Below are 26,447 nucleotides of genomic sequence, written 5' to 3'. Positions count from 1 at the left end.
TTCATTTTATATTACAGCTTTTGAATCAGTTCAGTATTTGAGATTGGAAGACAAGTAGGATTGAACACGAGATGACAGGCTTTTTTCTTTTTGCTTTGTTCTGTTTCACACTGTACAGACTGAGGAAATGAACTCAGGTAATGCCATACCAAGGATATTACCATTATTAGCTGGTTTAAAAATATAAGTGGGGCACAAATGTATATATTTATTTGGCTATGATTTAGCCCATAATGAAAGATAAAAATGCATATGATACATCTGTCATACCTTTATAATAAAGTACCATACCATATTTCTCCAACCTGCTGTTGGTTTGCAAATTGGAAATTGTCTTTAGTACAAAAATCCTTCACCCTTTGCTTCTGCCCATTTATTTATTTGCCTGCTTTGACCAAAGTTTAAAAGCACACTGATTGTAATCACTGTTTTATTGGGCTTTTTAAAAATAGGTTTTAAATTCCAATTTATTTAAAGGTATTTAAATAATGAGGGTAGATGAATGAAAGAGAGTGCAAAAGGGAAGGATAGGCATTACAATATCTCTCTCTCTTTAAAGGAGATAATGCCATTCATTGGATTGATTTTATCTTCCTCGGAAACAGTTGTATTTTGCAGGAGTCCGTTCATAAATTCTGAAAAGTGAAGTGAAATCTTTAAGATTATTTTAATCCTACTACTTCATTACTCAGTAATGTGCAAAACAGTCAAAGGGATGCTTTGCAGGGCTTGTTGACATGAGCAAAGCAACCATTTCCAAAGGGTTGAGTCAGCCAAACCTCCACAAGACCCAGCATGGCTAATTGTCTGCATGGGGCTGCCGGTGAAATGAAGGAGCTGTGTATGCCCATGCCAGCAGAGAAGGTCCTCCAAGAGGTAGTGTTAAGCTGCCAGAGAATGAGCTTGGTTCACCACCTCAAGGAGGCGCAATTTGTTTCTATATACAGGCCTTGCAAAACAGCCCTTCACGTGCTTTGTGCAGCCTTATTGACTAATTAAGGTATGAATAGCTCCTCAGCTGGTAGAGCAGCTTTCATCCAGTCCCAAATCCAGTCCCAAGCAAAGAGCCTGTGGATTACCTCCTCGTGACTGGAGACCATAAAGGGAAATAGGCATGACTGGTTCTCAGAAGGAAGGACTGGACAGTTCCCTATTGGCAAACTACAGCTTTCAAGTGACCAGGAATAAATAAATAAATATACATATAGGCATGCACATGTGTATGCACTCGCACACATACCCCAGACCTTTAAGCCTCAGAGAGTGGGGAAAATTTAACACAATACACACAGCCCGTTCCAGAACTAACTCTCTGCATTCAGGACAACTTCCTGTGAACTGTATGGATAAGCCTACAGACTGAATTTAACATGGATCTCCCCTCAACAAGGAGAGAAAGGAAGGAAACTGTAAGAAAGGAGAATGAAGAGAAGAGGCCTGGGGGAAAAAAGGAAAGCTTCTGCTTCCTTGTATTCTTACTGTTAGAATCATAACCTCAGGGCTAACCAAATACCCTAAAGCTATTAAAATAATAACTAACGCAAAAGAAACTTGTGGAAGAATTATTCCCTGAACTAAAATAGAATATTCTAAATGCCTGTATCACACTTGGGCTTTCTATTTCAATGAAAACAGAAATGTTGCACAAGTTTCCATATATATAATCTGAGATGGTAGAAGGCATTAACCAGAAAATGAAGTGTTAACCACCGCTAGTGAAACTGAAGATGTGGAAGGAAAGCAGCTCAGTTAAGTAATAAGCAGGCAAGGCCATGCAGTAGTTATTTGCAAAGCCACCAGTGAGTTTTAGAGAACGAGTGATTAACTTGAGATAATGCCACATATTTTGGTATCCAGACAACAGCCAGAGTGTCTGAATTTTGTGCAAAGACTTCAAGGATTTGTCAGATAGGCTGGTAGCAAATGAATTACAAGAGCTCATTCTCAGAAGTTATAAAACCCAGACTCTGGTGTTTTGCTACAGTGGTTTCACAATCTGGCAGCAGCTCAAGTCTGTAGAAAGAATAGAGGGGAAAGTCTAATAACAGGAAACCCGAGATATTAAGGCTTGTTAAGCAAAGACTATTTAATTTATGTGGAATGCATCTTCTGTGACTGTAACATGGTAATGATAAATGCATCGGTTCAGAATAATTTGAAATGAAATGTGAAATGAAACGTAAATTTATGGTGTGAACTTCCGGAAAGACATGGGGAAAACTGAATGTGACAGTGAGAGAACTGTTGTCCAGACTGTCCTGATTTTCTCCTGTCCAGATTTCCTTTGTGTGAGGGTCATGTCTTTTATTTTTGCTGCTACTTTTGACATTTCTAATCTGTCTTTAGTTGTTTGTCTTTCATTTTCCTACCCAATAACATAAATTGGGCTTCCGAGACCTCCAATTGATGCCAGTGTGGTATAGTAGGGATGGCATTGAACTGGCAGCAGGGAGATCCAAATTCAAGTCCATTCTCAGCATGGAAGTTCACTGAGTGACTTTGGGTCATTCTCTTTTTGCCCAACCTTCCTCTTAGGGTTGTTGCTGTGGGGAAAAATTAGAGGGGGATGTGTTACGTAAGCTGCCCTGAGCTCGAGGAGGAAAGACAAAATATAAGTAAAATTAATTAAATAATGAGCATTGTGATCATCCACAACACTAACAAGTTATTTGGATAACACTATCTAGAATCTTAGCTCCATGCAGTCCACCATTTCATCACTGACAAAGCTGTGACTTTAATGACCAAGTTGTCCACAACCATGAATAGCTTGCTTCCAGAAGATACATGTTCAGCATGAGGAAAATTTCCCACAAAGACTGTCTATGGATTCTCAGGATTTGATAGAAACTCAGTGCAAAACTCCGTTTCAGATTTCCCTTTTATTCAAACAACCAGACATAAAAGCAAACAAGTTGCTTTCAGTTTCCCAGGCACAGTCCTTAGAGCAGCGTTCTTCAACCTTGGCAACTTGAATTCTGGGAGTTGAAGTTCACACATCTTCAAGCTGCCAAGATTGAGAAACACTTCCTTATAGAGTTAGCAAGGTAATTTATGACCAGAGATGTCAAGCTTGGTCTCTCCCACCTCCTCCTTTCCATTTTTAATGTGATTCTAAACTGTAGTGAAACTGAACCTTTTCTCTCTACTTACTAATATATAGCCTAAGTGTTTGGCTTAACCCATTGCTCTGTTTCTGTACCTTATCTACTTCCTAATGTAGAGTTAAGGCTTACCTTTGAGGCAGCAGCAGTATTCCCTCTGGTAGCTGGCTTTTCTCTGGGTGATAAAAACTTTTGATTTTCCATCATCTTTGATCCCTGAGCAGGGGGATCAACTGCTCAGGGTAGATCATGTCCTGCGACACATCCACCTCTTCAGGTAGATCTTCTCTTCAGATTGTGCCCATCAACTCTCCAACAATTTTCTCCAGATTTGCCCTGGAATTAGTACACCTTCAGCTATGTAAGTACTGTCCAATCCAACTCAAGTATACTGGCCCATGTTGTTCTTCATTCAAACTGTAAATCTATGATGGGCAGAGCGGTCTAGATCCATCTTGCTTGCCAGCCATTTCCAACCTCCATTCTTCCAATTCCTCTTCCTAGAGTTTTTCTGGCAATTTAAGACTCCCATCTCCAATGCCAGCTCAGCATCTGCACCCCTGCCCTCTCTCTCCTAGGAGAAATTTTCCCTTGAGAAACTAATCTCTGCCCTAGTCCCAATTTCTCCTTATCAACAAAACCAGCACAAAGCCTTTGTTTGGGTTTCTACACAGATATTGGACAGCCAGCAGAAAGCCCTGCCTAAGTGCAGGCTTTCATCCTGTAAGGAACAGATCCCTTCTATAGCATAATTTCCTCTTTCCTTGGGGTCACGTTCATTTTTGCTTTTTTTTGACAGCATAGCACCCTAGAAGTGGGACACTGTCATTGCAGCTTAGAAAACTTATCTTACTCACTAGCATTTTGACCCTTTGCAGCTTCTCCGCGGTTACTATCTTGGCTTCAAAGGAACATTGAGGTCTTCATTGCACTAAGCACATACTTAATAGCTTTTGTCAGCAGGCAGATAATCATAAAAGCAGCACTTTTGCCATACATCAGTCTTCACACCCTTCCTTGTTTTCTACCTGCCATGACTCCTTTTGTTTATCTGAAAAGCTAAGGAACTATTATAATAAGAGCAGATATGTTGACTACACTTACCAGCTCACCTTGAGAAAGTAAACTATTCCAGTTGCATTTAGGAAACTGGGTATATATAAATCAAATCATGTGTGATATGGAAAATCAATCAATGATCATATCTCTTGATTTAAAAAAATGAAAATGCTCTGCTTTTAAGTAGCTGTAGTGGCTTTGGAAGAGGAGTTTTTAATCTCCTCCTTGTGCTACCAAACTGTTGCCCTTGATACTGGGGTGAGGGTGGGGGTAGAGAGGCAGGCAGGATAGAAATACAATCCCTTAGTCACATTTTCTTGGTGAAGACAGTGTACACTAAGTGCCTGTGGTGGAAATCAGGCATTTAAAAAAATGAGCTGATTTGATCCTTTTAAAAAACACTTTAAAAGCACTATTTACAGCATATGATCCTTTTAAAAATCATTTTAAAGCACTATTTACAGCACAGTTTTCCTCTGTTGGTGGTAACCAGAAGCATCTGCAGGAGGGGCAGATGATGACAGCAGTGCTGCACCGTCACAACACAAGCTCTGTCCCTTTTGTGTTGTATTTGTATTTTGTACTGCATGCATGTACGAAAGGGGTGGAGTTTATAGCCCAATGACATAATGTTTTTGCCAGGTTGATGAAAGAGCTGGATCTTACAGAGGTGCCTGCTGGTAACCATTTTGAAGTGTATTCTGTACCACTGTGGAGCCAGCCACAAAAGATAACACAGTCAATATGAATTCACTAGGAAGGAGCATCACCAGGTTGTATCTGTATATGGCAGCTATTCTAGGCCAGAAGGAATTCTTGGTTCCTTTCGTTATAAAACCATAGTGGGAGAAAGTCCTCTGATAGTACATTAAACAGTGATTCACATGCATACTTTATTATTATTACTACTACTACTACTATTACTATCACACTCAACATAGGGGCTTTGATCAATTAAAATCCTTTGCAAGAAGCTTTTTATTTTAACAGTAAGAGAAAGGGTACAAAAGAGACTTTGCCTTCTAAGTTTTATTATAGATTGCTTGACTCCATTATTATGCAATCTGCCACGTGAGTCAAAAAGCACATCCAAAGTTTTCCTTCAAGCCCACGTTGTAACAGTTGGGCCATATTATATTTGCAGGCATTTCTTTTGTTTTTGATGGTACAGTTTATTTTCAGAAAGAGGCCACACTCCAACAGCTGGATGGAAAGTTTATCCAGCTGTGAAAATATCTAATTGCACATTTGGAAGCATTTGTTCTTTTCATTTCTACGTGCAGGCTTGCTTATAGAAATGAGTTTGTCATTCGGGCACTGCTATTAGTGCTAAAATTTATAAGCAGTGTTTTATATCATAGTGCGTGTTGTTGCATCCTGCTTTAAGTCTGTTGATGTGAATTTATACAGTTGGGTGGTAAGTTGCTCTTTCTCTTACTTCATGTACCTGGGCAGGGTTGAGCCCAGGGTGGACAGCTCAGAAGTTTGTGCTCTCCAAAAATCTGGATGTTGCAGAGAAAAGAAGCCAATCCTTCTGCTTTATCATTTATAATTTATTACGGAATTTATTTTAGCACAGGTTCAAAGTATGAAAGAAAAAAATACACATTTATTTTTAAGAAGAGATGAAATATGTCATTACCAAAGGCAAAAGAGATCGGTATAAAAGTTATGGAATAAAAACAGTGCTGAAAGAGTAATATCGGGAATATAGCAAGGTGTGAAATAAAATGGCATAGCTCAGTCAGTTCCCATTTCTATCTTCTGTCTGGCTTGAGGAGTGTTGGAATTGTCAGATAATAAGATCAGGGTATTTTAATGCTAGAATGCAAATTTAACAAAATGTTGATATGGGAGTTAGGATTCTGTAGTCCTTAAAGTATTCCTAAATGACAACTCACTACTGCCCATGCTGGTTAAAAGTATTCCAATTTGTAGTCTAATAATCTTTGTTAACATGAAATAAATCTTCATTTAGTGTAATTGACTATGGGGTCAGATTCAACATCAGTTACTAAAGCATCATTTATATAAGACAGCATTTCCCCAGCTTATATCATTGTTAGATTCTTGTCAGCCCACAAAAGCAGCAGTGACTGCAGAATTCTGGGATCCACCTGCTGGATGTTGTTTGTTTTTGTTTCACTGTTGATGTCATGCCAGAGACAGAGTGAAGAGATTCATGTTTTGCTTGGTTTTGTAACTGAAATCTGCTGGATTTGTTAGTATTCTTTAGCTCTGTGCTTTTGATAGCAGTTTTCATTGCAAGACTGGCTTATTTCAGTATGTGCTTTTAATTGTGTGTCATAGTGAAGCATTACTTACATCACTGATTTTATTGTTTGGCATAACTTTTTTTACCTGATTCAGAAGCTCATGTTTCAATCTGTTGTTTGTCAAAAAGTTGTGTATATAATTCCAGTACCTTGTAAAGTGAGGGAATTATATAATCCCTTGACAAGTTGATGGATCATAGCTGTTTTGCATTAAGAAATATAAATAACCATCCATATGCAAAATGACTTGCATTCCCTCTACCCAAATAATAGTTTGTTTATTTTTTTCAGTTATGCAAAAATTTGTATGGGCTGTCGAAATGTTCATTTCATATTTGATTATTTCCTTGATTTCAATCCTTTACATTTTTTTTCAAACAAATCCTTCTCTCACACTACTTCAGAATACATATTAGTCACGACCAAGTCTATTAAAAGTGGGGGGGGGGGTTGTTTGTTTTTTAAATAAAGCATCTATTAGAAAAGTCAGTTTTAACATTCTCTGTAATTCTTCCTCCTTCCTCATTTTATGCTGCATTCAATACAAAATGTTTTCATTTAGATACAACATATAAACTCCAGCGCTTACATGTAAGAGTAATGAAGCAGAAAATTTCCCATGTCGTACTATGAGGGCTGAAAAGGACAGCTTGGATGAGTGCAAACAGACACTTAAAATACATGCCTTGGTAATCTAAACTACTGGAAAATCCCTGATTTTTTTTAGTAAGTTTTATAATATGGCTTCAGGTGTTTGTGTGTGTGTGTGTGTGGTGCATCTATACGCACACACATGCTTCTCATATAAGCTAATGTTCATTTTAAATAAATGGATGTATGTTGTAAGGATGATTATTCATATCTCTATATGATACTGTTTCCAAATTCTAGGTTTTTTATAACTATAATGTGTTTAATCTATTGAAAAGCCTGTCATAGTTCCAATCTAACCCTGTAAGTAGTCTAGAAGGATAGAGTGTTTCCTTTGTGGCCTTCCAACAGCGTGGAAGGCCACAAAGAGGTCTAAAAGGACCACAAGGGACACACTATTCCTGTCCAAGTCCTGGCAAAGGTCATCCATTAGAGCAATCAGTGTTGTCTCTGTCCCATGCCATAGGTTGAACCTTGACTAAAAAAGGTCCAAATAAATTGCTTCTTCCAGAGCACACCATAGCTGCATCATGACCACTGTCTCAATAAAATTTCCCAAACTTAGACTGGGCAGTAGTTGTCACAAAATAGCCAGTCCAAGGAGAGCCTCTTGAGAACATGATGCACCATTGCCTCTTTTCAAGGCTGCTGGCACTGCTTCCTTTGCAAGTAAGGCACTGACAATGACTTACTCCCAAAATGCTGTACAAAGCACAGTGACCAGTTGGGAGATCTACCTGATGCCAACTCTGGAAAAGAAGGCCACTGATGCAATAAGGTAGGAGAAGTTAGAGCGCTTTACCTCTATAATTGCAATGGTATAGGCCCAAACCGTGAGGTAATACTTGTGTTTGGCAAATTTTACCTTTTGTTTTCCTCTACTGTCTTCCCAAGTGTTGCTTTTATTTTATTTATTTATATTTAAAGAGTATGAAGATGAATTTAAAGAAGATGCTTCTTCTTCATTTCTTTAGTAAGAGCTCTTTAGTAAACCAAGGAGCCACCTGAGATCAGCACACAGAGAGAGGTTGCTCATGGGCCTACTTCACCTCCTACTGACAATGGCCAACCAGGCGTGTAACAGAACTGCCTAGCAGATTACTGAAAAACTCCTCAAATCCCTTCTGGGGTCCATCAGAATACATGAGTTGCCTGGGCTAGCCCTCCTAATAGGCCTTCTCACCACAGTCTATTTCATCAGGGCAGGGAAGTGATCTCATAATGACAAAGGGCTAAGGGAAATCACCCCTCCCCACATATAAATCACTTCCCTCAGAGATGAAAATGAAGTGAGATGGCAAGGCAGTGGTCACCTTGGAGGTCATGAACACCTGGGCTCTACCAAACATGGCTCCCAAGACATGGAGATTGAAGTCACCCAGCATCAATAGATAAGGGGTCTCAATATTAGCCCAGAGACCAGTTCCAGCAGCTCAGGAAAAGATCTTGCTGGGCAGCAGGAAGGCTAGCATGCCAGCAGGATCCCTAGCTTGTCACTATGGCCAAACCTAGAAGTCATGAAATCACGTTCCATCCTGCCTGGAGCAGAGTTCTTGGTCACAGGACAAGAATATTTCAGGACCAGTGCCCCTCACCCAAGCTGTGGAAATGCTGAAGGACCTGAAGCTGGAAAGGGCAGATCTCAGAGAAGATAGCATCCCTGCCTTTGCCCAATCAGGTTTTGTTAATACGCCCAATTCCACCTGCTCAGCCACCACAAGGTCATGGATCAATGAGGTTTTATTACAAATAGATCTGGAATTAGCATTAGCAACAATGCTAATTGCTAACATCTGTTAGCAACAAGACCAAGATCCTAAGCAATCCAGCCACCAGAATGCAGGATTGACATTACTGTCATGAGTACTGATGGTGAGCAGGAGGGGTCCTCTATCCAGGGGGGAAAACGCATTCGTAGTACTGAGGAATTAAGCAGCCATTCAAAGAGACACAGATCAGACCCGCCTTAACTTTTGGGGTTTATCTGTCTGGGTTTTTCTCACTCTTCTTCAGTTTGTTAGGATTCTGTCTTATGTAGCAGTAATAAACACTAGAGACCTACTCCTCCTCTCAGCGTGATTTCTGACTGTTAGGACAATTACATTGTTGATCTCCCTTCCCTTGGAATGGCAAATCCAGCATCTTCCATCATATCTCCCTTGATCTGTCAGAACTGAAATATACCTGCCACCATTCCCAATAATATGGTCTATGCCCCCCTCCCAAATATAGACACAAGCTACCCCATCAAACTTCCCCCCAACCACTGCAGGTGGCCAGGGTGACTCATACTGCCATACTAACCACCCTTCAACCACTCACCCTCTCTCCTACATCTCCACAAACCCAAAGGGAGGTCCTTATTGTAAAGGATGAGTTCTAAAGAACTGGGGATCCCCATTCCTTACTTGCTTTTTCCCTCCAGGGGACAGCCACTCTGACTCTCACCCAGGTGCTTCAGCAAACACCACTGGACATCCAGACTTCTTTGCAGAAACATAGCAGATAACCCACAATAGGGGATCCAAGATTACTAAGGCCCCAGTCTTTCAAGTAGCAGTTCAACACCACCACACTCCAGGCTTCCAGCTTTATTTCTCCCTTTAATCTGGGCACTATGGCCCAACAATAGGGCCAAACTCTCACTGCACACCAGTATAAGACATGTAAAACAGAAAAAAGAATGCTCATCCACATTCCCCTTAGGACTACCTGGGTAGGGATCAACAAGCTCCTCTTATAGCACCATAGATACTACTTCTTCTGATGTTGCTTCAATGCAGTCTAGCCCATGCTGCCCCTGTCCCAACATTCCAGACACTCCTCAGCCTGACCAACCTCAGGAAATAGCAGCACTGGTGGAGTTTCTCATCTGAGGAACAATTCTTCTATAAGTTTCCACACCACATCCTCCAGATGCTCAAGGCTCCACTGACCACCCTCATAAAATGGTGACTGTCATATACTTTAGCTATCTTCCTGCAGCATGATTCTGTTGACTCACGTAACTCATGCTGCTGCTCATGTAGACACTACCAGAATAACTTGCCCAGTATTGCCACTACACTAGAGAGACTATTCTACCAGAGACCAGGCCTTTGCTGCTATTTCAGTTCAGCAGTCCACCATTATGAGACCTTAAAGCATCTCTCTGCCCTCTCTCTGAATGCATTGTTCTCCACTCCACAACCTGTTCCTCAAATTTCAGTCCAACTTCATTTACCTGAAACACTCCAGTAAACCCAGTCTGAAGTCCCTCCAAATATCTACTTGACATTCATTATTTTTCTATCCATAACAACATCTTCAACTGCAGCTTACCTAACTGTATAAGAAATAGCAGACTGCAAGATGCAATCTTTAAACTAAACACATATTCAAATTTGCACAGGAAACAAAATACTCAGCAAAATGGGCTCATTTTGAAACATCTGCTTTTAAGCTTGGGAAACCTTTTTTGCAAATAACTGTTTGAGTTGGTTTTTAAAGTCTATAACATTTTTGGACTTATCAGAAAAATTACAAAAATCAAATTTAAGAAAACCCTCTGCTTTTTTTAACATAATTTTTTTAATTAAAACTTTTACAAGGCACATAAAAATGAACACAAAGTAATAAAGAGGGAAGGAAGGAAGGAAGGAAATTTCCTTTGCAACAAATATAAGTACAATTACAAAGTTATCTCTTACTCCATGATTACAAAAAAGCTCACTTCTTTCTATTATCCAGTTTTTTTTTTCCCTAAACATCAAAACCACAAAGCATTAAGTGCATTTTTCCCCATTTCATGCAAAAAGTCAATAAGGGGTTTCCAGGCAACCAAAAACCCTCTGCTTTTTGAATATAGTTGGTTAGTTAGTGAAAATAGGGAGTTAGGATTGGAAAAGGTTGATTTAAAAGTGCCAGGTGCTGAGTCAAGTATTTTGCATAAGCAGACAAGTAGATGCTGGTCTAGGCATCAGGCAACACAGTTAATTTGGGAGTGTTTCCCTTGCTAGCAAATAAAATCTATGAACTCTATATGTTAGTCAGTGCTATAGGATTGGCTCTATGGAGTATCACCACGTTCCTGGTATCAAGAAGATTGTGGATTGTGGTGTTCTGTCTTGAACAGCTTACAGTGCCTTTCTTTGACACAGGAGGTAATTTAAATGCATAAGATGGAGTTGGATACTTTTTTCTTTCTGATCCTGAACTTTATATTACTTTTCAAAGTAGTTATATTGTCTTATTTTTACAGTTGTTTTTTATATTGAGATTTCTGTAGATTTTAATATCTCATGGCGACATAAAATTGTGTTTTGAAACCTGCATTCTGTTCTTGATCCCAAAACAAGAGCCTGCTCAACAAAATATGAAGCTTCTGTTTATTTTGATGAATGAGAATTGGGGAGAAAACCTATATATTAGGTTAAGCTTTGCTCAAAGGCAAAATTGTTGTGGTTCTTATTCTAGAATGAATCTTTGCTTTTGGCAAGTCCCTGTCTCTCAGTCCTCACCAGCATTGGCTTCTGAAGAAGGGCAGAACTTGATGCACCCTGAAATCTTGATGTTCGTTTGCTGTATTTGCAGATTTCTTGTTAAGACTTGTGAGTTGATCCGGTTGCTAGATCACATGCTTCTTTGTCATATTTTCTATATGCTCAGAGCGATGCTGACTTTCTTGCTCAATAAAAACAAACAAAAGCTGCAGTTTGAAATTATTTAAAGCACGTTTAGACTCCCGGGGAAGAAACGGCAGACTGAAGACGGCTCCGTGAAAAGTGGAGTGATACCTACGGCGAAATGAAGAGCTGGTGAGTAGACCGGCTCTTCGATAATTCCTCTCCAGACAAGGAGAGGACTTGCGGTCACCCACAAGTGCTCCAGACAATTGAGGAGACTGCAAGAGAGTGGTCTCCAGCAGGCTTAGAAACTCTGGGGGATGAGGAAATAGCCATCTTGCTCAAACTGTGGTCGGCGCCTTTGAAAGGACACTAAGTTTGCATACTTCCTTTCTAATCACTTTCAGAATTGCTTGTTAACTGCTTTTCAGCTATTAGGAACCTTTGGATCGACAAGTTCTATAGCACCGGGTGAGTTTCCTTCAATCCTTGGTGAAAGAAGTTTTAAATACAAGTTTAAGGACTTAAATATATATATATTATGGAATAAACGGCAAAAGGTGATTAAAACTTTGATTTTAGAAAGTTACAAATGGACTAAGGGTCCAGATAAATTTGAAATAAGATTATGGAATTAATTATAAAGAATCCCTCCCATGGAAAAATGCTTTTGTTTTGAATTTTTTTAAAAAAATAAGATAAAACTTTAAAAAATGGACACTAGAGGGAACTAGAAGGAACTAAAGGTTACAATTAAAGGAGAACAGGTAAACTTGACTTAGAATTATAGAATGAAGCAAAATATTTTAATGTTGGACATACTGAGGAATATTTTTGAACAATGGACCCAGAATTTTATTTTAATAGTGTCTACTTGTATAGATAGTCTATGTCTAAAAGACGTTGTAGAAGAGGAACAAGTTCTACCTGACAAGATTGAGAAAGTGGATTTAAAAATGACAGGCTACAAGAATGACATGGAAGATGTTACACTGGACATACAAAGGAAACCAGCTGATGTCTTAATAATTAAAAAGGTTATTAAAACAACAAACCAAGAGAGTGACCTGGATAATTTTCCTATATTGGATTTACAAAAGAGGCTTGTTAAAGTTTTGAAGAATTTTGTGAGAAGGGATAAAGAAAAAATGAAAAAATACCAAGTTCTAGAACAATATTTGAAGGGGCTAAAGATCCGGATAGTTAGAAGTAAAAGGAAGGAATATAAAGTTGGTTGATTTGATCAAGGTTAAAATAGATATGTTGTTATTTCTGGTAGCTCTTAATGGACTTTTGCTGACATCAAGACTGAAATTATGAGGTTTTATCAATTTGTTTATAGATAAGAGATGGGATATGGGAAGAAAAGATGATTTGTTGTATTTTAAGAGAAGGTGATAAGTTACTAAAATTATTTATACATGTGATGAAGGTGGGAAGTCACTTCTTTATATATTTCTTTTCTTTTTTTTCACGATATTCTTACTTTTTCTTTCTTTTCTATTTCTATTTCTCTTTTTTCCTTTCTTTTCTGCACCTTCTACTTTTTCTTTTTATTCTTTTAGTTTTTTCAGTTTCTATTGGTTTTTACTGTTGTAATTATAATTCTTAATGAAATTACTATTAAAAAAAATTTGAAGCACATTTGACAATGGCCTAAATTTCAGTAAGGTGTCTGCTGTATTCACTGAGGCAAATTCAAAGCTAAGTAACTCTTTAACACAAGGGAAGTCAGCTTTCCACAATTTTAATGCTACTTTTATGAAGTTTAACACTGCCTAAGAGTCTACCTATGGAGCTTTGGATTTTCACTGAGAAACTACAGTTCTTTTGCCACAGGCAGAGCCATCACATGTAAAGAGGGACAAAAGCAAACATTTCTTAAACAGAATAGCATTCCTCTAGGGTATTTTTTATTATTTACCAACCAGTGTTTTTTGAATGGAATCTTAATACTTAGTTTTTGCAAAGAACACTGTGGCTTTTTAGTTACAAGGACAAGAGAAGTTGCTCACACTGTAAACAAGAGAAAGAGACAGAGTGAATCTGGATTTTGTTAGCACAGGATGCAGCTGGTCTTTCCCTAAGAGGATTTGGAAAGGAGGGAAGAATCTGTTCTACCTTCCCTTCACAATGGTATCCACTGTGCATAATAAATCTTACTTGTTTATAGCCAGCTTAGGTAATCAAATATCTCTTTAAAAAGATGAAAGGTAATGTGAATTAACATAGATCTTATCTATGGTAAAAGCACCTCTAGCACAATCCTTTTCTTTTAAGTTCTGAATAAATTCAACAAAGCCAAATATTTGCTACTCAGAAGCCAGGGAACAACATTATTTTTAGTGCTCAACAGGATCTGCTATCTCATGGTGTGCAGATTGTGCTGCAATGTCTGGTAAAATGTTCCCTCTCTTTTATTTCTTTGACACTCAGTAGAAGCCTAAATGTAGATTCTGCACAACTGCAGAGCAGTGCCCTTCCTTTTCTGGCTGTTTTATGTCATTGGAGGTGGGATGGACAGGAGACAAAAGTGTGTGGAAGAACCTTAGTAGTGTTCCTATTGCTTTTCCAGCTGGAAAGTTAGCTTGGCTTAATGAAGGAAGAGGAAGCTGCATACATCTGTTTTCTGTGGAACTTTGCTCTGGCGAGAGAATGAAGAATCTCTTACTTTATTTTTGCTAATGTTTTTGTTACGTTAATTGCTTCATACAGACTTCTTCAACTCAAAAGAAAAGAGCACCAAACTTGGTGTTCATCAGTTGCTTTGTTTTCTTCTCTCAAAATCAATGACATTAAGCTCATTACAAATTTCAGAGGAATGTGCATTTGTTTCCCTTGATGTAAGGAAAAGGCACTGCGCAAGGTAACAGGGAAATTATAAACTTCTATGACTGAACTAAGTTTGGGACTGTATGTAGGTTGAAAATTTTCTGATGCTATAGGTCATGCATAGCCATGTATTATAGCTATGCATGACCTACGCACCCTTTCTAGCATCCCTTGCACTGATCATGGTTTTGCAGCCCATTCACAGGAGCAGCAAACCAAGTCTTGGTTTTTAAAACAACTGGTTGAAAACTACTTATTTGTCTGGGCTGGTAAATGACCATAATAAAGTACTGCTACTACTTACACACATTCACATCCCCCTGTTCTGCTGTTTGTTACTAGCTCTTCATTATCAATTGATTGGGCTTTTCAGTGCAGGATGCTCATCCCTTTGTTACAACTATTGCAATACTCTGAGTTACGTTCTTTAACTCTGGTTCTCTGCCACTCTGCCTTTCTAATTTCCCTCGTGTGGTTTGTAAATAAATGGAAGGGATACCATCTGATACACAAATGGGATTGCAGCAAATTGTACTTGGAGAAACAGCAACCTTTCACCTAGGAGAAAAGCCATAAATCTCCGTTTCCTTTAGGAATCACAAGGAAGAAGTTTTGCAGAAGACAGGGTGGAAGTATGTAAGAACCTAAGAATAGCCCTGCTGGATCAAGCCAAAGCCATCTTTGTCTACCATTTTGTTTCTCAGCATGGTATTCACAAAATACCTTTGGGGTGCTCACAAGCAGGAGAAGGAAACTATCCCTCTTCTGCCATGGTTTTCCTGCATGTGATGTTCGGAGACATGCTTCCCCTGACCTGGAATTGGGTCCTCAAACTAGTAGCCCTTGAAAGACCTGTTCTCTGTCAATTTGTCCAGTTGCTTTTTAATGCCATCCAAGTTAGTGGCCATTTTCATGTCTTGTGGTAATGAATACCACCAGTTCATTATGCAGTACATGAAAAAAGGTTTTCTGTTGCCTGTTCTAAATATGTTCCATTTAGTTTCATCAGATGATGCCTGGTTCTAGAGTTTTGAGAGGAGAAAAATTATTACCTGTCCACTTTCTTTAAATCATGCACAATTTTACAGATTTTTTTAATAAGAATTTTATTAGATTTAAGACAAAGATAAAAACTACAAAAAAACAAAAAACTACAAAGAAAAAAACTTTTAAAAGTGTGAAAAACACAAGAGAAAAAGGGTTTTTTTAAGACTACAAGAAGAGGGGACTTCTGACTTCTAACAGCAAGGATATACAACAAATTTTCCATAATCAATCCATTACTCTATATTAAACCAAAATCACATTATTTCTATAAATCATTCCATTGGCACATTATAAAAATCACTAAATACAGTTGCTCCCCCTTATATTAAAAGAAAAAGAATATATATATATATATATATATATATACACATATACACACACACACACACACACGTGCGCGCGCACACCTCCTAATCAACTTCCCCCCCAAAGATAACATTTAATTATTTCCTTCCTACTACTATTCCATACATTTCTGTCTACTATAATAAACATCAAACTAAAAAGCATATAAATTATCTGCCGTTATGATTAATAATACAACTATAATAACCTTAAGCCTAAAACCAAGCATTTATTATTATACCTTATTAATCTTAATCCAAATCCAAATCATTAAAAATGAACGAAGTCAAACAAACCCTAGAAGCAATCCAGATAAATATTCTTAAACCCTTACCCCACTTCAAAATAAATCAAAGCATTTACATATCCCCATAATACAAACTGAACTTTTTTCATAGAGAAATAAAACAGCCCAGCTGCCCGCCTTAAAAACACCAACTTTCTGAACAGAAAGCCTCCCATACATAATAACCCCTTCTTTTCCATAACATTCCATCAGAAAATCAAATTCACTTAAAATTTGCAACTTGATCTGTCCCTTTAATTTCTTCAACTCGACTATCCGATCTTCATCTAGCATTTCAGCAGAAGCCCTGATCTCGCTATTAGAAGAAACATTTCTATCGTTGTTAAACTCTTCAATTTCTCCCACGACAATCCCAACCAGATGACACATTTTAAACCTCATGTTTTCCACAATGTCCTGAATGCCTTGCATAAAAACTTGACAGGAATCAAAAAGAATCTGTTTAAGGTCTTGATGGAAATCCAAGAAAGTCTGATTGAAATCCTCCATGTCTCATGCAGTAGATTATGGCACCCCCTAGGTACTTAAACAGTGAAAGTGGGAGATAATAGAAAAATTCTGAAATGTGTTTACAGAAGTGAAAGTACAATAACAGGCAGTTCCCCAGGGAAAATAGCAACAGAAAGCTGAAAGTTCAAAGCAGATTCAATGTGTAGGAAAATGCTAAAATCTTCAAATTTAGTACAAAAATAATAATGGATATGATTTACGTACTCTCAACCTTCCTTTATATTTGGATGGAAAGCAAATTCCAAGACTGAAAAAAAAATTTTTTTTAAAAGAAATTAATCACAAAAATAACAATAAGCACCAAGAGAACCCGCTTCTCCTTGCTGTAGAAAGCCTCTCTTAGGGTACATAAACTTAAAAGAAAAATAAGTTGGGTGATTTAGAAATGAGGTGGCTGGTCTTAATGTCCCTTTAAGGCTACAATGTGACTTGGAAATGATGACGCCCCAGCCTCCCAGCTGCTCTTACCAGTCGATCGTGAATGCTGTTTGTGATTTTCTGGCTGCAACCAGCCTTCCCGAGGACAGATGGGGTGATTCTGAGTGTTTTTCTTTCTCTGGAAAAATGCTCCTGAGCTTCAGGAAAAACCTGCCTGAGCTCAAAAAATTGCCATGTTGTCAGTTCTGCTCACAGAACCCACGAGCACAGCTGTTCAGACCACCATGTTCCCGCCAGAAGCCCATAATTTTATAGATCTTGATCATATCTGCATTCAGTCACATTTTTTTCTAAGATAAAGAATCCCCAATGTTGTGCCTTTCTCTCACAGAACATGTGATCAAGGCCCCAATCATTTTGGTTAGAGTTGTCAATGCTTTTTCCAGTTCTATTACTGTATATCCTTTTTCAATGTGGCAGCCAGAACTATACAGAGTTTCCCACACTGTAGAAGCAGACTTAAATTGCTACACCAAGGGGATGTTAACAGGGATGTTTATCTCTTCACTTCTGTTCATTACTTTTGTTTCCAGTTTACAACACTGTGCAGTATACTGAGCCATCTAGTGTTCCCATAATAAATTGCATAGAAAGATAATGGAAACGTTATGGCAAGAGTTGGCAATGCTTCTAAAATAACATATGACTGCTAGTGATTTCTCATCCAATGGAATGACCACTTTCTGTGATCCAGTGTAGGCTTGTGGGGTGTGGTGGCTAAGGTATTGAACCAAGACCAAGGAGATCCAGGTCCAAGTCCATTGTTAGCCATGGAAGCTTAGTAAGCAACATTGAGCCAATCCTTCTCTCTCTGCCTAGCCTATATTATAGGGTTGTTTTGGGACAAATACTGGAAGGGGTCATGCATAGCGAGCTCCTAGAGGAAAGGTGGAGTATAAATCTAATAAATAAAAGAAAGTGTGAATTTATACTTTCATGCCACACTAGTGTTTTCTAGCCAGTTCCTGGAGGTGTCTGAATCGAGACAGTTTGATGGTCTTTTCATCCCTGTCCTATTCTGTTTTTCTTTTGCTTCCTTGCTACTTTGCTTGTCAACACTGCCACACTTGTATGTTTCACTAACTTGACATCTGTTCTGTTTCAGGAGAAATCTGATGCCAGCTCCACGTCCCTACAGCTGCAATCCCAGATTGAAGTAAGCACAATGGATTCAATTCTTTATTTTTGTTCCTGAATAATCAGATAATAAAGCTTTTGGTTGTTCAGCCTCAACTCAAAGCAGTGAATCTTCTCTTCCAGGAATCCCTTGGCTTTAGCAGTATAGCATCCACACCAGAAACAGAAAGAAAGTAAGTAGATATTTATACTTCTGCTTTACATTTTGCATGAATTACTAAGTTATATCCAAGTGTTTTATTTCTGCATGACCACATCACAAAATTCAATAAGCAGCATGCTTTCCTTTCTCTGCCACCAGTGTATTTCTTCCCCTATTTACACAATTTATATTTTCTTGTCACTTTCTATTTTTATTTAAAATAAGTGTGTGTTCAAATAACAAGACTGATAGAATGAAAATTTATTGATTTTATACTACACAAAGAATAACGTAACTTCTCTGGCAGGAAAAATAGTGTAGGAAAATAGCAGCTTAGGTCCCTTAGACCTGTGTCAGAGTTTTGTAGATAAGCCCAACCTCTAAATTTCATAGGCTGTGTTTCAAAAATAGTTGTGAGAAGATGGGCACATAGAGGTATGATTTCTCCTATTGCCATAAGAAGTGCTCTCCAGGCACTTATGCAATAGCATTTGAGAAAGGCAAGTCATTCCAAAGTCACCAGAGGTTACAGGCATTTGAAGCCCAGCTGAAAGTTGAGTGGACAAAGGAGACATGATGAGATAGCTGACCTGGTTGGGCACAGAAGGGAGTGTTCCTCTCTCAGAAATATGCCCTCCAGGGTTTCAAGTGTGGCACCAGCCATGATTCCGGGGCAGGGATGGTGGGGTAGCTATTGTTATTCGGGAGTCTCCAGTGACCGTTAGCTGGGCTGTAGTATTGAGACAGCTTTGGAGGTCTTGGCTGGGATCATCCGCTGGCATGGGGTTTGGGATCATCAGTATGCTGATGTCACCCAGATATACACCTCTACCCTGTGCCGGGCAAGTGATGCTGTGCAGGTGCTGGCTCAGCACCTGGAGGCTGTAAGGGCCTGAATGGGGAGAAACCGGCTATGACTCATCCCTAGCAAGATGGAGTGGTTGTGGATTTTTGGCCCCCCAGGGTCAGGAGAGTTGACATCTCTGACTCTGGACGGGGTAACGCTCCCCTGTACAGAACTGGTGCACAATTTGGGGGTTCCTCCTGGACTCCCGGCTCCTGCTGGAAGAGCAGGTGGCAGCCATGGCCAGAGGGGCCTTTGCATAAATCTGCCTTGTGAGCCAAATGCGTCCATTCCTGGACCGGGAGGCCTTGCTCACAGTCACCCATGCCTTAGTCACCTTCTGTTTGGATTACTGCAATGCACTCTACATTGGGCTACCCTTGAAGACCATCCAGAAGCTGCAACTGCCCACAGTTCACCCAAGTAACATCACTGCTGCATGAACTGCACTAGCTTCCACTTGCTTTCCCAGTGCAATTCAAGGTGCTGGTTATCACCTTTAAAGCCCTACATGGCACAGGGCCAGGTTACTTGTGGGGCCACCTCTCCCTGAGAGTATCTGCCCATCCTGCTATGTTAGATGGGGTGGGTGCACTCCAGGTCCCCTCCCTTAAATGTTTCCATCTGATGGGACCTTGAAGGCGTGCCTTTTTGGTGGCCTACCACTGGATATCAGAGGGATCCCTACCCTTTTAGCTTTCCTGAGGGGCTGGGAAGACCTGGCTGTTCCCCCAAGCGTTGGGCTAGGATGGGGGATTGAGCTGTAAGGATGTTTGGTCTGGTGCCTTGGGGGAAGGGTATGCTTTTAACTATGTTATATGGATTGTTGTGAGCCACCTAGAATCACTGTATGAGATAGGCAGCCATACAAGTCCTCTAAATAAATAATATAGGCCTGTGCTAATCAAATCTGACAGCTTGATTGATTGCTGCTAACCTCAGTCCCCGCGACAGGCAGCAATGCCTCATCAGTTCAGCCAGTTACATGCAATAGAAGCTTGCATGATCTGCTTGCAGTAGCAACAGTTCCAGAACTCATCTTGCCTTTTTCCTTCTTACAAATTGTGCAGGATTCTTTTATACGTTTCGTCTAATATAAGTGATATTCCCTTGATCACCAGGTTCAATACCAGCTGGAGAGTTAAGTCCCCAAGAAAACAGGGTGCAGAGAGACTTTAGCTTCCAGAGTTTTGAAGCAAATAAAAGTTAAAATGGCTTGATCATAATTCTCTTACATGTCTTTGTGAAAGCAGTATCCTAATTTTCTTTAGCACTGTTTATTGCCTTATATTTCAATGCACATTCTTCAAGGGGTACTTTACTTTAATATCATCTTCAGAGATTCAGCAGTGATAACATTGGCAGGCATTAAAGAGAAGGACTTCTCAGTTGTAATTCTACCAATGAAATTTCCTCCTAAGCTCAAAAACCATTTATTTGTCAATCAGTGTTGCATACTGTTACAATCACTCAAGACCTGGCAGAATGTTCTGGTTCCATTATGTACAAGCATATTTGTTATCTCTGGTTTTCTGCTGAGATTTTAAAGTATTTGCTACTTGTATATTTGAAATTGTTCTTTATTTTAACTGACTTATTTAAAATTGTTTACATTTAAGCAATTTGATAGCAAATTGCACTGTTACCTTTAAAAGAACATAATTGCAAAGCAACTAAGAAATTTAATTAATTACCACTGAAAAAGATTAATTCAATGAACTAGGAAATGTAAGGTACCCCAAAAGAATAAAGCAAAAGGTGACCATATAACACATTTATGAGGGTAAACATGAAAATTAGGTTTATCTCTCTTTCTTCACCTCAATAGTTTTCTTGAGGTGGGTACTTTGTTGATATCTAGTGCAGTGGGTTGCATCTTGTATTTGAAATTGAATCCAAGCAGTCAGCTATTTTTCAGTGCAGGATTTCATCAGTAAAGTAGGTAAAACCACCAGCAAACACACTGTCAAAAAAGCTTTATCATAGAGAAAATTTGTAGGAGCAGCTGAATCACTTGAGAAGCACACAAATGACTCACCATGTGACACAGTCAAACTTTAGATCACGTTTCAGGTAACATCCATGCCACTCTTACTTGTATCAAGGAAATCTCAAGAGATGAAGCCCAAGTCATTAAAACTTTAGTCTTTTACTAAAGACTCAACCTCTGACTCACTCTGCTAATTCTGACTGAAGGATAAATTGTATAGTAATTAATAATTAGTACTCACACTCCTTCGTAAGACATTGTGTCACTAATTAAAACTTAAGAAAATATTGATGAGTAACTGATCTGTATGAAGAGCTCTGTGAGACATATAAGCTCATCAGGTTTAAATATCCCCTGTCACATAGGAAAAGGAAATTGTGATCTGATTTTAGCAGTTAAAGGGCACGTGATGAAGACTGGTAATGTTTCTTTGTATCCTGGTTTGTAATGGCTCTTCCAAGCATGTTTTGCCCAGCCAAAGGCATGGCCGGTATTGGTTGGTACTCAGTTGGAGGAAAAGGTGTTCAGGCAGAAAAATTGTGGAGAAGTGTGATGGGGAAAGTTTTCTTTTCTCTTTCCTTCTTTGCAGTTATGATAATTTCACCTGAAATATTTGAAGCTTTCATTCTGTGCTTGGGTCTTGTTACTTCCCATGAACCCAAGAATTTTTTAGTGATGGTCTCCTTTAGCTTGAATATTCTTAAGCCATACTGACACCTTGTCCAGAACTCTGTAACATCTTCACTTTTTGCCTTCATGTGCTGAATGGCTTCTGCTGTAACAGAGTATGTATCATAAGCACAGCAAGTATCTAAGCACTGTGTTTATAAGGCATTATAACTTGAAGCAGTACTAATCACAGAACATCAAATAATGTATAAACTATTTGTTTTTAAAAAAAGGTGATTATAGATAGATTTAAAGATGGAGTAAAACCAGTAGTCACTGACTGTTAATTATGGTCCTTACAAGAGAGACTTGCAATATATAGCAGTTTATTTTAAAATGCTTTTATTCTCATTGCATTAATAAATTATGTGAAACTTCAAAGTTGTCTGTTGCATTTTTGATAAATCACATCTGTATGATATTTTTGTTGGTAAAAAATTATGTTTCTTTTGAGATCATGTCCCATTGCAGAAAATTTTAACAGCTGTTCCACTAAATTCTTCAAGGCTAGAGTAAAGCTAATGAGAAAAATAAGATGAGTTTTCAGGCACTGGAAGGGAAAAAGCCTCTCCCAAAAGTTTGAAGCTTTCATCATGGTGCTCAAAAGCATAGCTAATTCTGGATCAGCAATACAATTTTCAGAATGTCTTTAAAACCAAGTTATCATATAGTATAGCTTATAGCAGGTTACTGTATTGGGACACTGGCAATGAATTGGATTTAGAGACTCAGGTGTATCCAGCCAAGTTCGTTTCACAGACTGTAAATATTTCAGTTGCACTGAGATGATTAAATAGGGGTTGGAATGTTGGTTATTTGAAACACATGTGCATTTGTCCATGATGGTAGCCAGAAAGAAAAAAAAAACACCTCTGGGCTTTCCTGTGCTCTGCCACTGAAAATAGATGGACTGCCATACCCTGTGGTTACAGGTAGTACATCTGTGCACCCATTTCACAATGAGGGCTCTGCCCTATTTAGGCTGGCTGACATTTGTTCAAAGCCTATGAGAATTGAGTTGGTGGTCTTGGTCCAATTTCCATTGAGCAAATACCACAACATCTACCATAACATTTGGTATTAGACTAAGGAAAATCTTAACTGCCAACTGTGAAGTGTTGCTAAATAGGCATACCAACTAAATTGCCTGGAACAGTGGAGCATTCAAAAATGGAGAAAAGTGGATCACTTGTATTGCAAGCTCCCATTCCTATAATAACTGTCCCTTCAATAACTGAAAGACACCTTCGTCTTATTTTCTGTGTGTCTTCTTTTTGAATGGATGTAACAGCTGACATGGGTAGGGTGGTTCTATGTTTTGGGCTATGGAAGAAAACTGGAGAACTCCCCCAAAGTGATGGCAGGGAAAATTAAATGGTGTTTGCACCTGCCAAGCATAAAGTCTAGGATGTCTAGGTTATCCTTTGGCTACTTTGGACTCAATGGCAGCTGTCCTGGAATTGTTTATTCAGGCCAAAAAGGGAGAGGTCTAGTAAGCATGTTTTGGCAGGAAATCAGGTCAAAGAAAATCAAGCCTCCTTCTGCATCCTGTGTTTCATCCTGTTTTTTAGCAGGACACAGAACTTCTATTTCTAGGGATATACCACTATTGAAGAGGAAGATATTGCTTATATTTTCAGAACGATTGTTTGTTTTAATCTTCCTAAAGCAAGCTAGGATCCCAGATTAAAGTTAAAAAGGCAGCTTCATGGTTGACATGGTTTTTGATGTAATCTCTCTGTGTTTTCTAAATGTGAAGATATACAGTGTACAGATCATCCTCAACCCTTTATTGATCCAATTTTTCATAAATGGAGTGAAGTTAAACTAGACCTCCCTAAAATTAAAATAAGTTGACCCTGAACCTAACCTTTTCCATCATACATAGCATTGTCCTTCTACAAAATTCCTCCCACCAAATGCATTCTAAATTGACTCACTTCATAGCACAAAATGGTAATTTTGGCTAAAGATGGCTCGTTTATCAAATGTCAATATGCAATATTTTTGAGAGGTTTTGCATTTCAGTAGTAGGACTGCTTCCTTTTCTAGCAGCTCAGAATTTTGCACAGTAAAAGGTTTGGAAGTGTAAAATCCTCCATCCAGATGTCTATGGTTGTTGCTGGTGTTATGTTATGATTAATTCAGTGACCAGTTAAATTCTTGCAGCATCTCCAAGTTGATAACAGAAGAAGTTGGTATAAACAATATAGCAGAATCAGTACACTTGCTAATTTAAATGTACTGAAAACAGGCTATATGTCAGTAACTTAGCGTTAATTTAATTTATTGTCTTAGATGTGTATGTAAATGTACGCATTAACTGTATTGTATTCTCCCTTGACCTCATCACATTCTTTTGTCTCTCTGTTATAACCTCTAAGGCACTTTTCAGTGAAGTTAGTGGACCTGCAGCTAGAAGGGAAAATCAACATCTTCACAGTCTACATGAGAGTGAATTATTTTCTGCTTGTAAGCAATATGCTGTAAGCAACTGTAGATCCCAGTCTATATTTTTATCACACTTTGGCATTAGGAAGCACTTGTGGAGATGGAAATAGACAGAGAGACAGACAGGCAGATGTATGAATCATGAAATGTGGTGAATCAGCACTCTGGGTTATATTGTTATCCCAGTAATTTAAATTATTTCAGCCAAGGATTCCTTGTCAGAGCCACCAAATTAATTCGCATTTTAACATGAGTTGATCTATAAATAGGAAAGCTTCAGTGATGAGAACTGCAAAACAGAAAACAGCAAAAATAAAGTAAGGAAGAAAGGAAACCACAGGTTGAAAACTGGCTTTTAATTAATGTGGGGAATGAATGCTTCTGCCTAGTTTTGTGAACTACTGTAAGGTATTAGGAAAGAGAGGAAGAAAAGCAAAAGCAACAGTCTCTTGCTAAGCATAAATTTTATTCCACAACAAAGTGATGATGAAAGAAGGATTGTGAGGACTGACAGATAAAAAGAGGAAGAATTCTGATGTGTGAGGCTAGATTTTTTTTGGTGGCCAAATTGTTCATGCTGCATGCAGACAATTTCCTTGATAGAAGTGGGTCAGGAAACTCCCACAATAACATTCACAGGGGAAGTGAAAAGGCAGCTAAAGAGTGCTTGTGGCATGTGACAAGCCAGACCAATGTGCCTCTGAGCAGCTGAAGGAATATTTCTTCCTGGCAATTGTTGTCAGAGAAATGAAGGCCTCCTTTCAGAAAAATGTGGAGCTTGTTGCAGCAACCTGATGCTGTTTGTTGTGACCAAAACACTTTTGTACATGGCGATGTGCTGTGAATTTCATGCCACATTCTAAGCCACATCTTTCTTCCCTGATTTTTTTATAGCCCTCTAGCCTTTCAAGTAGGTTAAAATGTTTATCAATGATTGGGTATTATTATTGTTTCAAAGAGGACAAAAAAGTCCAAGCCATGTTGGATATTCTGTCCAGTTCCAGAGAGACATAATCATAACAAATAAGGAGACTTGGCTTTCGTTGGCATTAATGTAAATATGTGAGAAGAAGTGCATGAGATTTATGGGTTATGGAGTATTAAAAGGACTGGGACCCAAGAAGAAGAGATGGGGGAGTTAGTGCAGGATGGAGTTGTCTAATTCATTGACAACTCCCCCATCCCACACTAACAAATCATTAGCAGATACTATCTCTTTTTCTGCTTTTCTCTCTGTATGGATTCCATCATGGAAGTGTATTTAATTGTATTGTAATAATGGATTAACTACTTTCTTTTCTGTACACACAAATAAACCTGTAGGTGGGATTATCACATATTACTACTTATGTGTGAATTCTCTGAGATTTATATGAGATCTGTTAGAGAAACAGTGAGAGCAAAGAGATGGTTCCTTTTCCATTTGCATTTAAAAAAAAATAGAGCTCTGATCTTCAAGCAAGTTTGGGAAGATGTGTTCTCCATTTGAGCTTGGCACATTTAGAGGAGAACAGCAGCTATGTGCGATTGCTGTTTGTTGATTTCAGCTTAGCTTTTAATACGATCATTCCTCAGCATCTGGTAGACAAACTGGGTTCTTTGGTTTTAGTACTCCTTTGTGTAACTGGCTACTTGACTTCCTCACTGATAGACCCCAGTTGGAAACAATATCTCCAGCCCTATTTCCTTGAGCATCGGTTCTCCTCAGGGCTGTGTCCTGAGCCCACTGCTGTTCACCCTGATGACCCACGACTGTTGTGCCAGGTTCACCACCAGTTCTGTTGTGAAGCGTGCGGATGATATGGCGGTGGTGGGTCTTATCAGGGATGACAGTGACTGGGCTCATAGGGAGGAGGTGAAGGGTTTGGTGGAGCGGTGTAATATAAGCAGCTTGGTTCTAAATGTTGAAAAAACCAAGGAGATTATTGTCGACTGTAGAAAGAGCCGGCCTAGCCACACTCCACTCTTTCTTAATGACATAGCTGGGGAGTCAGTTAGTAGCATCAGGTTCCTGGGGGTGCAGATAACGAACAGTCTGACT

At 38.9% G+C, this 26,447-nt stretch overlaps 1 protein-coding gene across 2 annotated transcripts in view; it reads left to right on the top strand.

The window, feature by feature from the left end:
- The window catches only part of SASH1 (SAM and SH3 domain containing 1), a 137,934-nt gene that overhangs the window by 45,769 nt on the left and 65,718 nt on the right, over positions 1-26,447 (top strand). For both annotated transcript variants that reach the window (XM_063308796.1, XM_063308788.1), the window contains exons 3-4: positions 18,279-18,329; positions 18,434-18,483. In XM_063308796.1, coding sequence (XP_063164866.1) covers positions 18,279-18,329; positions 18,434-18,483 — 101 coding nt within the window. The remainder of the gene's footprint in view (positions 1-18,278; positions 18,330-18,433; positions 18,484-26,447) is intronic.

The sequence above is a fragment of the Candoia aspera genome, chromosome 1, assembly GCF_035149785.1.
Source record: "Candoia aspera isolate rCanAsp1 chromosome 1, rCanAsp1.hap2, whole genome shotgun sequence".
Taxonomy (NCBI): domain Eukaryota; kingdom Metazoa; phylum Chordata; class Lepidosauria; order Squamata; family Boidae; genus Candoia; species Candoia aspera.
Note: the sequence above shows the minus strand (reverse complement) of the source record. Positions and strands in the feature narration are given on the sequence as shown.